Raw genomic sequence first — 17,243 nt, forward strand, 5'->3', positions numbered from 1 at the left:
CTTTTTTGGGAGGAATAACACTATATAGGGAACAATAAATCGTAATATTAGTAGGCTTGATAATTAAATAGAACAGGTCATACTCTTAACTGGATTGTTATTTTTAATGCTGTGTATTGAAGTATGGAAAATCGAGTGGAGAAATCTAACATGTGCAAACGCTGAAAGAGCTGGAAAAAAACAACTAGTCAGATGATTAATGCTTCACCTGAACACCGAGAGAACTGTGCAGGCAAATGATTAACCCCTACCATGAGAGGGTCCAGGTGGTTCTGTTATGCCTGAGAGGGCATTTTGCTAATGTGGTTTGGGTTGACCTGTGATGAACTGGTGACCTGTCCAGTGTTTCTTGCCTTAAACAGGATAAAGTGGTAAAAAAGACAATTCATACACTTTCTAGGAGGGTAATTTCGAGTAGCCCCAATTAATCTGACTGTATGTCTGTGGACTTGGGAGCGTACATGGACACAGGGAGAACGTGCAAACTCCACACAGTAAGCACACTGGCCTAAAATATTTGAAATAATAGAAGAGAAAATGATAATGGGTGTATTACTGTTGTAGTGTATGTTATTATAGTTGTTATTACTATTATTGTTACCAGTATTTTGATTATTATTATTATTATTATTATTATTATATTTTACCTTCTGTTTACCATGTTCAGTTTTTTCATCAGAACTTTGGCAAACACAAGTAAGAATATTTGTTATGCCAACAAAGAACCATTAAATTGCACTGACTTTATATTCACAGCTGTAACAGTATACAGTCTAATCAATTCAGGGTTAAGGGCCTTGCTCAAGGGCCCAACAGCAATCTGGCAGTGGTGAGGCTTGAACCGGCAACCTTCTGATTACTAGTCCAGTACCCTAACCACTAAGCTACAACTGCCCTGACTTGAATTAAATTGAAAGAAAGAAAAGTGGGTAGCACTGTCACCTCACAGCAAGGAGGTCCTGGGTTTGATTTCAAGGTGGAGCGGTCTGGGGTTTTTTTGTGTGGAGTTTGCATGTTCTCCACGTGTTAGGTGGATTGTAGCTACTAAAATTGCCCTGTGGGGAATGTGTGTCACTGGCAACCGGTCTAAGGGGTTTCCTACCTTTCGCCTGGTGTATTATACCAGGTGTACACTGTGACCATGAATAGGATAAAGCAGTAAGTAAAACAATCAATGAATGAATGAATGAGAGATCAGCCTTGAGAGATCAGGTGGGGAAAACAGAGTTCCCACAAGGTCCAGCAAACCTGTCACACTTGTTACCGTTTTGTTTTTGTGTGGTGGGAAACCAACATGGATCAAGAGAACCTGCAAAACTCCTTACTTGTGCATTCAGTTTACTTGAAGCAAATGCATTTATAAGCAAGGTGTTCACTTTAATGACTAAGGCATTTTGTGCACGTTTATCTTAATGTAACTACAATTAACATTTGCTGACCCTCATATCAAGTGCAAAGAGCTTAATTAGTTAAAAACAAAACCTAATTACAGTCTAAATTACATTAGATGACTGTTAGCTACTAAAACCACCTGCTACTCAGCTGAAGACTAAATCTATCTAAATACTTATATTTATTTTATGTGACAAATTAGTAAAGATAGGAGAGAGAGAGAGCGAGAGAGAGAGAGAGAGATGTACCTTGTATTTATTCGTCTTTGTTTCACCATCAGTTTTTTACTCCGTTATTACTGTTCCGTCGTCATGGCACTCGTGTAACCATGTAACCCTTCACCTCTCTACAGTTCCGTTATTCTATTCTCATCTTCCGTTATATCACGTGAATAAAGAGGAAGATGCTTTGAGAACCGGGCGGATGCTCAATCATCTGTTCAGATTCACACCCAAACCTCCTCCCTCTCAGAGACCAGAGCCAATGATAAACCAGTACACACTGCCCCCCTGAGGATGCTGCTGATACCCTACCACACCATCATCACCAGAAATCTGATGCATCTTCACTGTCAAAAGTGTTTCTACTTCATCTGTATTACAGCTTCTTCCTAACCAACCCACCATCTGCATTTTTCTGATACCTGAATACCAACAAGGCCAGCAATCCTCTTTCACACTTTTACTCACTCACACTTGAGTAAGAATTTTTTTTCTCAGAATATTTATGTACAACTCGGTGTAAAGTTTGCATGTTCTCCCCTTCAATGTTGGTTTCCCATCACCCAAAAAACAGGATTTAATTTACAGACTAAATTAGAAGACTGCTAGTTACTAACCAAACTAACTTACTACAGAAGGAAGTTACTGACAGATTCCTACTGTAATTTAATGACGACCAAAGTAACAACATACACAGTAAATAATCACAGAAAAATCAATACATGAATCTAAGTACGGTGTAAGAATCATCATGAGAGAAAAGGTTCCACCATACCTGAATGTGTAACAGCTCTCCTTTCAGAATCACCAAGAAATCACACGATCAGAATTACAGCAGCTTTCGGTTTCCTTTCTGTTCTTGAAAACCATACTCAGTCATCACTGTGGGGTTTTAGACCCCCATACAAGTCAAATCTATTTTCAGCTCGTACACTCATTTTAATGCCCAAGCTGAAGGATATAGAATTGCAGTGAAATATTAAGGGAAACGCCTTAAAAAATCCCAAACTGCAGTGCCCACTTCACGAAATGGTCAATAATGAACAGGTTAAAGCAGTTGATAAAAGCTCAGTGGAAGCAAGGAATCATTCGAGAGGAAACAAACTCAGTCTAAACTGTAAAAGCTCCTGAAACCAGCTTAATGTTAGGATGGCATCTGGTCCCAAACCACACACTGCTACATGTCAGACACTTTTATCCAAAGCAACTTACAATTATAACTGCATACAGTTTGAGCAATTGAGGGTTAAGGGCCTTGCTTAGGGGTCCAACAGTGGCCATAACTTAACCACTGCCCACAAAATGACATTTACATTTTCAGCATTTAGCAGACGCTTTTATCCAAAGCAACTTACAGTTGGGGTGTGTCTTGCTCAAGGGCCCAACAGTGGCAACCTTTTAATTACTAGGTGAGTACCTTAACCGATAAGCTACAAGTGTCCTATGTTTGAAAACCCTAAGAAGATTAGTCTATTTCTGAAAGATTTATATTCACGACTTGCCCTATTTAATAAAGATGACGGCATTCTGCACGCGTCGTGGATTAAACTCATCTGGTTTGATGGCTGTGCTTGACTCCAGTGACGTTCATAGCTAACTTTTTTTAATGACTGCCCCCATGCCACCTCTAGTTATTATATTAGGATTTTAACGTCATGTTTTACACACTATGGTTACACTCATACAGGACAGGTAGTTACTGGTTACACAAGATTCATCTGTGTAATGTTTTTAATGTCAAACTCAGTCATGGACAATTTTGTATCTCCAGTTAACCTGACTGCAAGGCTTTGTACTGTGGAAGGAAACCCGGAGCTCCAGGAGGAAACCCACGCAGGCACAGGGAGAACATGCAAACTCCACACAGAAAGGACCCGGACCGCTCCACCTGGGAATCAGATGCAGGACCTTCTTGCTGTGAGGCAACAGCGCTACCCACCGAGCCACCGTACCGCCTGCCACCTCTAGTTAGGACGATGGCAGATTATTACTGCTAAAGGAATATTACTAAATTAATAATAATAAAATAAACGTTATGTGATCGCTGCATTTCAAAAGCAACACAAACATGTTACCAATAACATCATGTGATGCCCGGCTCGAGAAGCAAATCACAATCTCACATTGTGCTGTTAACAATCAGGCTAAAGTTCTCATTTTAAGGTGGACTAATGATCAGCAGCAGGATCAAACTAAGCACAACTTGCTTTCACACCCTTAGATTAGATCTTTTGCATACAAATATCATTATTCTTGCATAAAATGCTGACGAGTTTACACATTTACTTGCAAGCCTATGTTTTATTTACATAACCTTCACTGTTACATGGACCGCCACTGCTTTCCACTATTTTTTTTTTAATATGACTGTGGGGAGTTACTTCCATTTAACCAAGACTGGCATTTTATTTTCCTCTCATTATTAAGATTTTAGCACTATTTATTATGATTTGTTTTTAGAAGAATGATCAACACTACAAACTGTGGACAGAGAATTTCTTGCTTAATCACAATTCTTTAATAAGAACACATTTAGCAAGTTGAAATGAAAACATGAGAAAAATGACGTTTATAAAAGAATCAGTATCAAATACTAAAGCAAAACAACTAATTCAGAACATATTCAAATTTCTAAGTAAAAAAAGGAAAGAAACAAAGGAAGAATAGAAATGAAAATGGAAATTAGACTGTGAAGGAAGCTCCAGCCTGCAGAGACCCCAAATTACTCCTGATCCCCGACATCTAGTAAAACAATCCGCAAATAAGGACACACAGTTCAAACTTGCTGCCTGTGTTGACACCACCTACCTTCCTTTCGCTTTCATTACTGATACAAATAAATGCCAAATAAATTAAACTGCAACAGGCCGTCACTCGAACCGCAGAGCGTCTAGCCTCATGGTCATGAAAGTGAGGTCTACTGAGAGCTAAATGTCCAGAGAACTGAGAAAGTCCCGCTAAAATCCTGAACTAGATGATGTGCATGCCCGACAGGCTGGCACAGTGTTGCCACGCAGCAGGAGGTTAAATCCCGTCAGGGGTGGATTAAGTTCAGCCGATTGTGACTCGCTATGAATTTGGGGTCAGGCTTCGTCGGTTTTTGGTAACGCAGCGAGGTGATGAGCACGGGGGAGACGTGATGTTACAAAGGGACGTGGCTGAAGAGATACGAGACGGACTCGCCGTTGTGGGTCCTGCGGATAGCCTCCGCCAGAATCATGGAAATGTCAATAACCTGGAAAATAGTTAAAAAAAAGGTACTATTTTACTGTATTGACTTTAAACAACACTAACTCAAATACATGGAACTGTAAGAAAGAAAAGACAGCAACAAAATATCTGATGCTTTAACACATCAGTGTAATCGTTTTGTGCTTATGTACATTTATTCTAAATACATACAATTATTCTCTATAGCTGCAATACATTAAAAAATGGGACAGGGGCAATGTTCACCACTGTTATCACCTTTCCTTTAAACAACAGTCCGTAATCATTTGGGATCTGGTGACACCAGCTCTTGTAGTTGTGAAAGTGAATTTTAATTTAATTTTAACAAAGTTCCCCCAGTCCAGTTCTACATCCAGTTGTTTTATGATTATTGCATATTAAGTAGAGACTGAAATCAAACCTGAATTTTGGGACAGTGCTTCATTTTCTCCTCCTGTGGAATGGTGTTGGTGACAACAACTGCTTCAAAACAGGCATTGTTGATGCGTGAAATGGCAGGACCAGAGAAGATGCCATGGGTTAGGATGGCATATACCTTGGTGGCACCTGCAGATATCAGTCTGCAAAAATAAAAAAGAAAGAGATCTATAGTTTAGTATTGGATCAGGTATTGATTGAATAAAGCTTAACGCTACAGCACAGTAGATTTTAATACAAATAAAAGTCTGAGTTACTTGTCAGCTGCGTGGCAGACGGTTCCACATGTGTCGGCCATGTCATCGACCAGGATGGCCACCCGGTCTTTTACGTCTCCCACCAACACCATACGATCCACCTCATTAGCCTTTTTCCGTTCTTTATGAATGAGGGCAAAGTCCACATTCAGCCTGTCTGCAATGGAGGTGACCCTGCAGGCAGAAAAGCACCGAGTGTTAAACCAGTGCAAGCAAAACAACCGACTGATCCAAGCTCGCTGCTTGTCCACTGAAAACTGAACAGACCTTTTGGCTCCTCCAGCATCTGGTGAGACAATGGTGCAGTTCTTCCACTCAGGAATGTTCTCCTTAATCCACTTCAGCACGGCCGGCTCGGCATACAGATTATCCACAGGAATATCAAAGAAACCCTAAAAAAAATCCACATCCAATAAGAAAATACCTTTAAACATCCCCCAGCCCCAAAAATGCACACACACACTTTTAGTTCTAGCGCACCTGTATCTGAGAGGCGTGAAGATCCATGGTAATGATGTGATCGGCTCCTGCAACCGACAGCATGTTGGCCACCAGCTTGGCAGAGATGGGCGCTCGGCTCTAAAAACGAAACACGCGGCTTAAGTAAGATTAAATCATTAAATCAAGAGGTGAACGTGTGGACGTGTGCTGACTTGATTCACTCTATACACATAAACAATGACAAGCATTTTATGGCGGTGTCTCTGAATACATCATAAGTGGTTCTGTTTAGGGATGTTTATTTATTTATTAGGATTTTAACGTCGTGTTTTACACACTTTGGTTACATTCATGACAGAAACGGTACACAAGATTATACAAGATTCATCGGTTCATGTTTTTAAATGTCACACACAGTCATGGACAATTTTGTATCTCCAACTTGCACGTCTTCGAACTGTGGGAGGATGAAACCCAGACAGATATGAGGAGAACACGCAAACTCCCGGACCGCTCCATCTGGGAATCAAACCCAGGACCTTCTTGCAGTGAGGCGACAGTGCTAACCGCCGAGCCACCCAATTAATGGGAGTACATTTTCACAAATTCATTTAACCGACAACCAGTTATCATTCAACAATTAATAATCACCTAACAGGCTTACATCAAGCCAATAAAATATTAAACAAACCACTGAGCTTTGTGTCAACGAGGTCTCAGGCTTTTATATTTATTAATTAATTCTGGTTTTAACACCATGTTTAACACATACGTGTTGTTTAATGGCAAAATAAGTATAATTTCTGTCTGTTTATTCTATCTAGTCTTTATATTTTGGGCCATTTGACTAACAGCATGACTAACAATGTCAGAAGCTAGCAGATCATGGCGAAGCAGGCACAACACTGACAGAAAGTCGACACCCTTGGCAAACGTGTAACATCACATGTGCACAGTGATGCAAACAGAAAGTTCCTGGCACGGCTGGACCAAAAGACACACACCTGTCCTGAATGAGTGATCTGGTGCAACATCAAAGGTTTTCATATATAGCTAAAAGTATGTGGACACGACCATGAGCTTGTTGGACATCCCATTCTAAACCATGAGCATATAGTGTTGGCCCCTACTCTGTTACAGGATGGCTTTCCACAACATTTGAAGTGGGTCTGTAGGAATTTGCCAAGTTCTCCTTTGTCCTTACCAGTACTGGCACCCAATTAGGCATTGACAACTTTAATTAAGACACTATGTGACCTTACCTTGTCTTTTTTATCTTGACGAGCGTAAGGGAAGCAAGGAATGACGGCGGAGACTCTGGAGGCCGAAGCAATCTTGCATGCGTTGATCATAATCAGCAGCTCCATGAGGTTGTCGTTGATCTCTCCACAGCCACTCTGTACGATGTACACGTCCTCACCACGTACACTCTCCCCGATCTCCACACTGTTACACAAAACGACGTTAGACATACTGTTCATGTCCAGCATTGTTTTTTTGTTTTATTGGGTAGATTTTTGGTACTGGCACTTTTTATAGGCTACATTAGTTTAATTAAAAGAACACAATTGTATTTAAGTAGGACCTAAAAGTAAAAAAAAAAATAAGAACAGCAAGTGCTTGAATAGCTGACTGAGACTTAAAAATCACTGCCATTAGGAAATAAAGCTTCATAGTTAATTATTCAAGAACTTACCATGCGTCCCACAAAAAAATGCAGATCACTAAGGCTGCCTTTGTGCCTTAATAACCATTGTGTTTCTTAATACAGCACTTACATTCTTTGTATACTTCATTATCTGATGCTATTGGGAAATGGAGGTAAATTTATTAGACAGTAATTAACAATCTGAGAACAGATGAAAGGCCAAGTGTACAGTATTTCATTTTTAGGCGTCTAGCAAATAAATCAGCTGCAAGTGAGTGTGTTCGCTTTAACAAGAACACTGAAACCTGAGAACACAAGTGAGATGCAAATCACTTATTTACACACACCTACCTAGCTAGCTCTTCTGTAACAGCCGTGTCTGCGGTGAAATCAACCAACATTATTATACTTTCACTTCTTAATAAACTGCGTTACCAAAAATAATGAGATATTAAGCTTTAATAAAGGAATCAGATCACAGTGCATGAAGTGTGTACTAGGATGAGGCGATAAGACGATAAATACCCAATAACCATAGAAAATAAGTGAAAGTGTTTGTCTGTTTTGTCTGCACTGTGTATATGGTGTGCTGTTTGCACTTGTGTTCCTGGTGGAACGTTGTTTCGTTTCAGCATGTACTTGTCTATGTACAGTATGTACTAGTCTAGTCCTGTCTCCCTTAATCACTTTAAATTAGAAACATCTTGTATTTATAGTACTGTTTCTTATCTGCACTGTGTATTGTCTTGTACTTTTGTTCTATGTTGCACTCTGGTCCTGGAGAAACGTTTCTCAATATGTACTTGTATAAAGCCGAAATGACAATACAGCCTCTCTTGAACTCTTGAAGGATGTAGATGAAATGATAATGAAGTATCTTAAATCTCGAATCATTCAGCAAACACTGAAACTGAACTAAAATTCCAAAACATACGTTTAATACATGTTTACGCAATCTTTAAACTGGAATCTATACTTTATTTAATCTTCTTACTTTGATGTAAAGCTCTTAAATGATTTGGGCTCAGTGGGTAGCACTGTCCGCTCACAGCAAGAAGGTCCTGGGTTCGATCCCCAGGTGGGGCGGTCCGGGTCCTTTCTGTGTGGAGTTTGCATGTTCTCCCCGTGTCCGCGGGGGTTTCCTCCCACAGTCCAAAGACATGCAAGTGAGGTGAATTTGAGAGACAAAATTGTCCATGACTGTGTGTGATATAACCTTGAGAAGTGATGAATCCTGTGTAACGAGTAACTACCATGTCTGTCATGAATGTAACCGAACAAACAAATGATTTGCGCAAATGATTTATTTATTTGGGTTTTACGCCACTTTATACACATGATTGTGTTATTTATGGCATGATCTATGTTACGTTTAAGTCATTTATTCCTTGTTTCTATCTGTTTATTTATAGTTTTGTTTTCATTTTTGTTCCTGCCAAAAGGTTTAGGATTGCTCTTATTTTCTTGGTTGAGGGTTTCTTTAACAGGTCCAGGTATCTGTAGCTATTGTGACTCTCTGGTGTATTTGATCAGAATATGCTTTATTGTGAGCTGTGTTTGGCATCTTTCACATGTTAGAGGGATGTATATATGTGTGTATGTATATATGTGTGTATGTATATATGTATATATGTATATATGTATATATATATATATATATATATATATATATATATATATATATATATATATATATATATAGAGAGAGAGAGAGAGAGAGAGAGAGAGAGAGAGATTTGTATTTGTGTATAGTAATCACATCTCGCATTATGTTGCACAGTCTCTGCACTACTTGTCACTTTTACACACTTGTTCGGGGCGGCACAGTGGCTAAGTGGGTAGCACTTTCGCCTCACAGCAAGAACAACCTGGGTTTGATCCAAAGGTGGGGCGGTCCGGGTCCTTTCTGTGTGGAGTTTGCATGTTCTCCCCGTGTCTGCGTGGGTTTCCTCCCACAGTCCAAAGACGTGCAAGTGAGGTGAATTGGATACACTAAATTGTCCCTGACTGTGTTTGATATAACCTTGTGAACTGATGAATCTTGTAATGAGTAACTACCGTTCCTGTCATGAATGTTACCAAAGTGTAAAACATGACGTTAAAATCCTAACAAACAAACACACTTGTTTACTTTAATTGCTTCTATTTTTAAAATTACATTTTAAATTTTTCTACATTTTTACATTTCAAAAACATTTCTATATTTTTTGTACAATATATATTTTGACTATTTGTACGTTTTTGTAACTAATGTGGCTGAACAGTCACTAAAGCATTTCACTGCCTGTTGTACTGTGTATGACTCTGTATGTGACAAATAAACCTTGATTTGATTTCTATATTTGTGCTTTATAAATTACATATTTTATACAAAAAAAGCATTAATGTCTATTTCTACAATAACAAGGTTGCATGAACTCCATATACTTGTCCAACATTGTTTTTTTTATTGGGTAGATGTTTGGTTCTAGCACTTTTTATAGGCTACACTAGTGTAATTATTTATGTATGAGAAAATAAGAACAGCAAGTGCTTGAATAGCTGACTGTGCCTTAAAAATCACTGCCATTAGAAAATAAAGCTTTATAGTTAAATATTTAAGAGATTACCAAGCATCCCACAAAAAAATGCAGATCACCTAAGGCTGTCTTTGTGCCTTAATAACCATTGTGTTTCTTAATACAGCACTTACATTCTTTGTATACTTCATTATCTGATGCTATCAGGAAGGGGAGGTGAATGTATTAGTCAGCAATTAACATTCTGACAACAGATTAAAGTGTTAAGGTGTCTAGCAAATAAAAAATAAAAAATAGAAGCAATTAAAGTGAACAAGTGTGTAAAAGTGACAAGTAGTGCAGAGACTGCAACATTTGATTTTTATATTTGCGCTTTATAAACTACATATTTTATACAAAAAAAGCATTAATGTCTATTTCTACAATAACAAGGTTGCATGAACTCCATATACTTATATATTTTACGAATTAAATGCACCCAGATTGTATTTAAAACATTTAAAAGACATTAAAAGGCAAAAACGCGCTTCACTGAATGTGTTGTGGGGTCGCGCTGTGCATCATGGGACTTGTAGTGCTCTCAGCTCCACGTGGACGGACAGGCTGCACGAAGTGAACTACAAGCTCCAGCAGCACCCGAGAAACTGCGAACTGATGCTGGTTGTAAGGTAACACGAGTTATTTCTAAAACCAGGCTGCGTTATATTTTACTCACCATGTCTCCTGGTTGCTGAACTTCTTGGTGACGACTTTCCCGAGCTCGAGTCCGAGGCGGTCGGCGATTCTCTGGGAGAGATCCTGGTGGGAGCTGCCGCTGAAAATCTTAATGTTTGGCATCTTTACGCTACACGGGAGCACGGCGGGGTTACACGCGTCCTCTGCTTAACTTCAGTGATGTCGGTGTGAAAGCTGGAGCTCGGTGTGTCGTTACTGCAGCTGTTATTCGGTGGTACTAGATAAATTCCCCGGTGTGGAGTGACCGTCTCTCCTACCTCTCCGCCATAGTGGATCTCACGAAACCGATAGCGCGCGCGAGATCACACGCTGGGGCTGCGTGATGACGTCACATTGGGAGGTGGCAGCCTCTCCGACTTTACAAGCTAACAAAAAACAACACACATAAACAAACGATTTTATCTTTAATAATTACACTCTCACACCGACTATTTATATCAAATACATCTTTATTAACGTCTCATAGAGGGGAAAGGCAGCAGTTTATCACAAAATTATAATTTATCAGCCATAACATTAAAACCACCTCTTTGTTTCTACACTCACTGTCCATTTTATCAGCTCCACTTACCATATAGAAGCACTTTGTAGTTCTACAATTACTGACTGTTGTCAAGGACTACCACAGAGCAGGTATTATTTAGGTGGTGGATCATTCTCAGCACTGCAGTGACACTGACATGGTGGTGGTGTGTTAGTGTGTGTTGTGCTGGTATGAGTGCATCAGACACAGCAGCACTGTCCACTCTATTAGACACTCTTACCTAGTCGGTCCACCTTGTAGATGTAAAGTCAGAGACGATCGCTCATCTGTTGCTGCTGTTTGAGTCGGTCATCTTCTAGACCTTCATCAGTGGTCACAGGACGCTGCCCATGGGGCACTGTTGGCTGGATGTTTTTGGTTTGTGGACTATTCTCAGGCCAGCAGTGACAGTGAGGTGTTTAAAAGCTCCAGCAGCGCTGCTGTGTCTGATCCACTCATACCAGCACAACACACACTAACACACCACCACCATGTCAGTGTCACTGCAGTGCTGAGAATGGTCCACCACCTAAATAATACCTGCTCTGTGGTGGTCCTGGGGGGGTCCTGACCATTGAAGAACAGGGTGAAAGCATGCAGAGAAACAGATGGACTACAGTCAGTAATTGTAGAACTACAAAGTGCTTCTATATGGTAAGTGGAGCTGATAAAATGGACAGTGAATGTAGAAACAAGGAGGTGGTTTTAATGTTATGGCTGATCAGTGTATGTGCTTGTATTATTTTGATAAACATTAGTGGTACACAAGATTATTAATAGTACATGGACACACCTTCTAACAGACAAACACTGGCAATTAAATACCTTTGTGTTAAAAGAGACTGTTATCATTATTTAATAGGATTTTAACGTCATGTTTTACACATTTTGGTTACCTTCATGACAGAAATGGTAGTTATTGGTTACACAAGGTTTATCAGTTCACAAGTTTAATATCAAACACAGTCCTGGACAATTTTGTATCTCCAATTCACCTCACTTGCACGTCTTTGGACTGTGGCAGGACACCGGAGCGCCCGGGGGAAACCTGCACAGACACGGGGAGAACATGCAAACTCCACACAGAAAGGACCCAGGACTCCAGGCTCCACCAGGGGATCGAACCCAGGACCTTCTTGCTGTGAGGCTACAGTGCCGCCCAAAAGAGACTAGTTAAAGTCGTTAATTTTAGCGAATCTGCACTGTGACCTCACAGCAAGAAAGGCCTAGTTGGATTTCTGTTCCTTCTGTGTGGATGCATGTTCTCCCTGTGTCCATGTAGGTTTCCTGTGGGTGCTCCGATTTCTTTCCACAAGTTTAAAGACATACATTAAGGCCAATTAGAGCTACTAAAATTACCTTAAGTGTGAGTGTGAATGTGTGTGTCGCCCTGTGATGGACTGGCGATTTGTCTGGGGTGTTCCTGCCTTTTGCTGCACTAAAAGTAGTATTATGGTAAAGTAAAAACATTTAGGAGTAATAAGTCACGCTTCATTATTTAGCAGTGTGATGGATGGATCTAAGTTTGGCAGGTACCAGCAGAACAATTAGCTGGCATAGTGTGAAAAATGATCTGTTGCTAGATTGTTGAACTGTTTCTGGCTTGCAGCCAGTGTTTCCAGGTGTTGCCATGCCCACTGTGACCCTGATCAGAATGAAATAGAAATAAATTGAGTTAAGCACCGGAAAATAAGTAAAATGGTTTAAAGAACTGAACAGTATGGAGCAGGTTGGCAATGTGGGTTCACAACAGACAGGTAAACAGTCCCTCCCTCACAAGCAACAAAGGTTTTTTTGTAAACTTGAATGCTACTGGTGGCATGGAGACATCACATGTAGATGATCACAACAGTTTCATTTCACATTTTGTATACAGTGAAGAACTGGCAAAACTGGGGTTGCTGTCAACATACACCAAGTATCTTAGAAACATCTTGTTAAACGTTCAGGCAAATGTTTAGCTAATGGCCATTTATTAATGCAATACTATTTTTGAAGTAAATATTGTCAGAGTAATAAAACTACATACACATATACTGTACATGTCATGACAGTCTTGGGATCTGAATGATTTCCATAACTGTTCTATTTCTTTAAACTCTTCTCTGAACTCAACTTTAGGTTTCTGATCATCTGTAAAAAAAAAAAACACATTTTCTGTGGGTACAAAGTACATGAAAAAGTTGTTTGCGTGCAGATGTAAATTGGCCCAGGTGTTAATAAAGGGGCGAGTGTAAATTGGCACCGTATCCACCACGACCCTGATTAGAAAAGCTGTTGCTGTTGATAAATTTCTGAACGTCGTTCTGCACATCTTTTGTCCTCTAGATGTCAGTGTTGTGCCAGTTTTCTGTTTCTGCAGCTCCATATGGCACAATAATATAATAATAGTAACAATAATAATAATAATAATAATAGTAATAATAATAATAACTCATGTTCATTTTGATTAAACAGCAAATGTATAATTATCATTATTATTAACATTTATCACAATACATATATTACAAATGTAACACTGTACACACACAAATGCAAGATATATAAAGTTATTAAAATATGTTAAATATATAAATAAATAAGATGGGAAACTTAGAGGGTGGGAAGTGCTGTCTTCTCACAGCAAGAAGGGTCTGGGTTTGCTAGGATTCTTTCTGTGTGGAGTTTTGCATGTTCTCCCCGTGTAAACGTGGATTTCACCCCGGCTCCGGTTTCCTCACATAACTCAGTGTGTGTATGTAGGTGTATGTGCCCTGTGATGAAGGGGGTGATAAGACTGACAATTAATGAATGAATAAATGAATGTGGAAGCACTTCTGTAGGTCGCTCTGGATAAGAGCGTCTGCTAAATGCCAAATATGTAAATGTAAATGACTGAATAAATTGTTTTAAATGTTTAATTTAACAAATGACAATGATTAACGAATGTTAAGTGTTCAAAAGTCTTCTTATTTGGTTCAAAATGTTAAAAGAATAGTAAATGTGAGTTTAAATTAGGGTAAATCTGGGTTGATCTTTATTTGTAGGGTAATTTAATTGCTTTTATATCTGGGTTCATTTGATATCTGCACTCATTTAATATGCAATACCTCAAAATCTGTGCAATATCTGTTGTACAATACATTTTATAAAACGGTGCAACTTAAAAAAAAATATTTTTTATATACCCTTACATTTCTATTTTTAATATATGTATATTTTTTTATATATCTTTATATTTTTAAGGCTGCTGTAGCGTTACAGATTTCCCCCTGTGGGATAATTAAAGACTATCTTATCTTATGTTATCTCATGTTAATATTTATTATCATATATGTGACGTCACGCCGTGTGGGCGGGGCTACGGTCCGCATGCTAGTGGTACAGGGAGCGCGCAGAGAGAAAAGCGCGTTAGCTGCGGCTCACACAGTTCATGGACGGATCTGATCTGCTGCTTCTCATCTCATCTGTATATTCGCTTCTTAGACGTATTTAGTGCAGAGTATTATCTAGCAGCGAGCATTTTGCAGCATGTGTTTTACAAGTGAAGTTTTGTTGATCTAATTGGATTAATTTTCGGAGGAGCCTGCGATGGAGAATGCAGATTTAAATGACAGATACGAAATCCTGGAATTCTGAGGCACTTGGAGCAGAATGCATGGTATTGTTGTCTGAATTACATGGCATTGCATGACAGAATGGCACAGCTGAGACCTTTATTTTCTTTTTCCTGCTAATGAAGGAGGAATGAACTTGCTGTAGTTTAGGGGCCATTCGTCACAGTCAGGATTTCACTGTGCAGAAATTAAAATTGACTTACAACTGTGGAAGAGAACTAGCCAAGGCATTTTTCTTGACAGGGTGTGAAATTCTGCACCACTGTGTCAAAGCTTTACTTTTCTGCAAAGTTTTTTTTGTGTGTCATCAGGTCATTAGATCATACCTTCATTATGGCCTTGCCTGACAACCCCAGTGGCGTTCCAGAAGACCTGCCTTTTCCGGAGATTATCGAACTTAACGTAGGCGGCCAGGTATACATAACTCGATATTCCACTCTTACTAGTGTCCCTGACTCCCTGCTGTGGGAGATGTTTAGCCAGAAATGCACAAAAACCCTGCCGCGTGACACCAAAGGTCGCTTTTTTGTCGACCGCGATGGCTTTCTATTCCGCTACATTCTGGACTACATGCGAGACCAGCAACTCGTCCTTCCTGACCATTTCCCTGAGCGAGGCCGGCTACACCGTGAAGCCGAGTACTTTAAACTTCCAGAGCTGGTCAAGCTTCTGGCACCAAAAATCAGCAAGCAGAATTCACTCGGTGATGACGGCTGCCCAAGCGATCCAGAGGAGGCCTCGCCTAGCACTGACCCAGGCCGGAATTTGTCATCCTTTGGGGCAGCTACCTGCAGCAATCTATCATCTGGGGAAGGAAAGTGTTCAGGGTTCATTACGATTGGTTATCGCGGCTCGTACACACTAGGTAGAGATAGCCAGACCGATGCCAAGTTCAGACGAGTTGCCCGGATTATGGTCTGCGGCAAGACCTCTTTGGCGAAAGAAGTTTTTGGAGAAACACTGAATGAGAGTCGAGATCCTGATCGACCACCGGAGCGCTACACCTGCCGCTACTACCTGAAGTTCACCTTCCTCGAGCAAGCCTTCGACAAGCTGGCAGATGCTGGTTTCCACATGGTGGCATGCAACTCAACAGGCACGTGCGCTTTCACGCACGACCAGACCGACGACAAGATCTGGACCAGCTACACAGAATACGTGTTCTACCGTGAGTGAGATCACACCCTGTACCTGAATGTCCTGTGGTCCTAAATTCCAGTGGTCCTGTATTCCTCACGCCTTTTCCAAGCATCCTTGCCCATCCTAGATGTAGATGCCTCTTGATCATCCCAACATCTTCCAGACTTCTATCCTCAATGCCCATTATGTGGTTTACCACAAACTTCTTTCCTTTAGTGAGACACTGTTTACCAATTCTGTGTACACATTTCTTGCATTTGTGAAGTACCAACACTGTTTGTGTCATTTTGCTGCTGGGAAATTGGCAGAGGACCTATTGAGAAGGGTTGAAAGGGCTATCTGTAGCTTTACCTTCTGTAGACTTGGCACTAGGGGTTGAAATTAATTTGAGTTTGAGTAACTGTGTAAAAGTCCTTAATGCCAACAGCACTCTCCTATAAAATGGTAAGGGACACATCTCTTGTGGTGGATTTGTGACTTTGAAACTGGGAAAACAGTTAGTCATGTGTCTGATGAGCTTTAGAAAAAGGCCAGCTTGTCCACAAACTATCACTGATAATGTAAAGCAGTGTTTCTTAACTGGATGCGTTGTGGGCAAAACAGGTCAGTTAAAAATGCATAGAAAATAAAATAAATAAAAGGTCAACAATTTAATCACACTCATTTAAAAGTCAGTGGTTTTCCAGCCATATGTCTACGTTTATATGGTTTTAAAAGAGGTAATGATTGAAGAAATATGGACAGGTACTTAAATTATTGCCTTTATGTTTAATTTTTGGCATTTTTTGCCAGGCGTGCAGGATATATTTATATATATATAGTTTTTTTTTTAATTGAGGAGCTGCCTACTGAATGTAAAGATTAAAAAAGTGTATTTACTTTTGGCTGCTCCCATATTTTTTTCTTTAGGGTCACCACAGTGGATCAGTCCGGTCTGCATACTTGATTTGGCAAACAGGTTTTACGCTGGACGCCCTTGCGTACACAACCCTCCTTATTTTTACCCAGGCTTAGGACTGGCACTGAGAGCAAACTGACAAGTGCACCTCTCAATGTCCATTCCCACTTAGACTTAGCCAATCATGTCTGTGTAGATACCCAACTGTCTAATAGAACCCCATAT

General features: G+C 40.0%; 2 protein-coding genes and 1 long non-coding RNA gene across 3 annotated transcripts; 2 read left to right on the forward strand and 1 right to left on the reverse strand.

The window, feature by feature from the left end:
- Nucleotides 1-2,021: 2,021 nt before the first annotated feature.
- LOC134318911 (uncharacterized) lies at nt 2,022-3,654 on the forward strand. Its single transcript, XR_010013441.1, has 2 exons — nt 2,022-2,091; nt 3,385-3,654. It is a non-coding gene; the product is annotated as an uncharacterized LOC134318911 (long non-coding RNA).
- A 464-nt stretch (nt 3,655-4,118) lies between these two features.
- Nucleotides 4,119-11,142, reverse strand: prps1b (phosphoribosyl pyrophosphate synthetase 1B). The gene is made up of 7 exons (XM_063000383.1): nt 10,842-11,142; nt 7,222-7,405; nt 5,999-6,097; nt 5,786-5,910; nt 5,519-5,692; nt 5,245-5,404; nt 4,119-4,848 (listed from the first exon to the last, which is right to left on the reverse strand). The coding sequence occupies exons 1-7, from the start codon at nt 10,961-10,963 to the stop codon at nt 4,756-4,758; spliced, it is 957 nt and encodes a 318-aa protein (XP_062856453.1). The 5' UTR covers nt 10,964-11,142; the 3' UTR covers nt 4,119-4,755.
- A 4,059-nt stretch (nt 11,143-15,201) lies between these two features.
- Nucleotides 15,202-16,732, forward strand: kctd12b (potassium channel tetramerisation domain containing 12b). Its single transcript, XM_062999707.1, has one exon. It carries the CDS (start codon nt 15,314-15,316, stop codon nt 16,154-16,156), a length of 843 nt encoding a protein of 280 aa, XP_062855777.1. The 5' UTR covers nt 15,202-15,313; the 3' UTR covers nt 16,157-16,732.
- The last annotated feature ends 511 nt before the right edge of the window (nt 16,733-17,243 follow it).

The sequence above is a fragment of the Trichomycterus rosablanca genome, chromosome 8, assembly GCF_030014385.1.
Source record: "Trichomycterus rosablanca isolate fTriRos1 chromosome 8, fTriRos1.hap1, whole genome shotgun sequence".
NCBI classification, from domain to species: domain Eukaryota; kingdom Metazoa; phylum Chordata; class Actinopteri; order Siluriformes; family Trichomycteridae; genus Trichomycterus; species Trichomycterus rosablanca.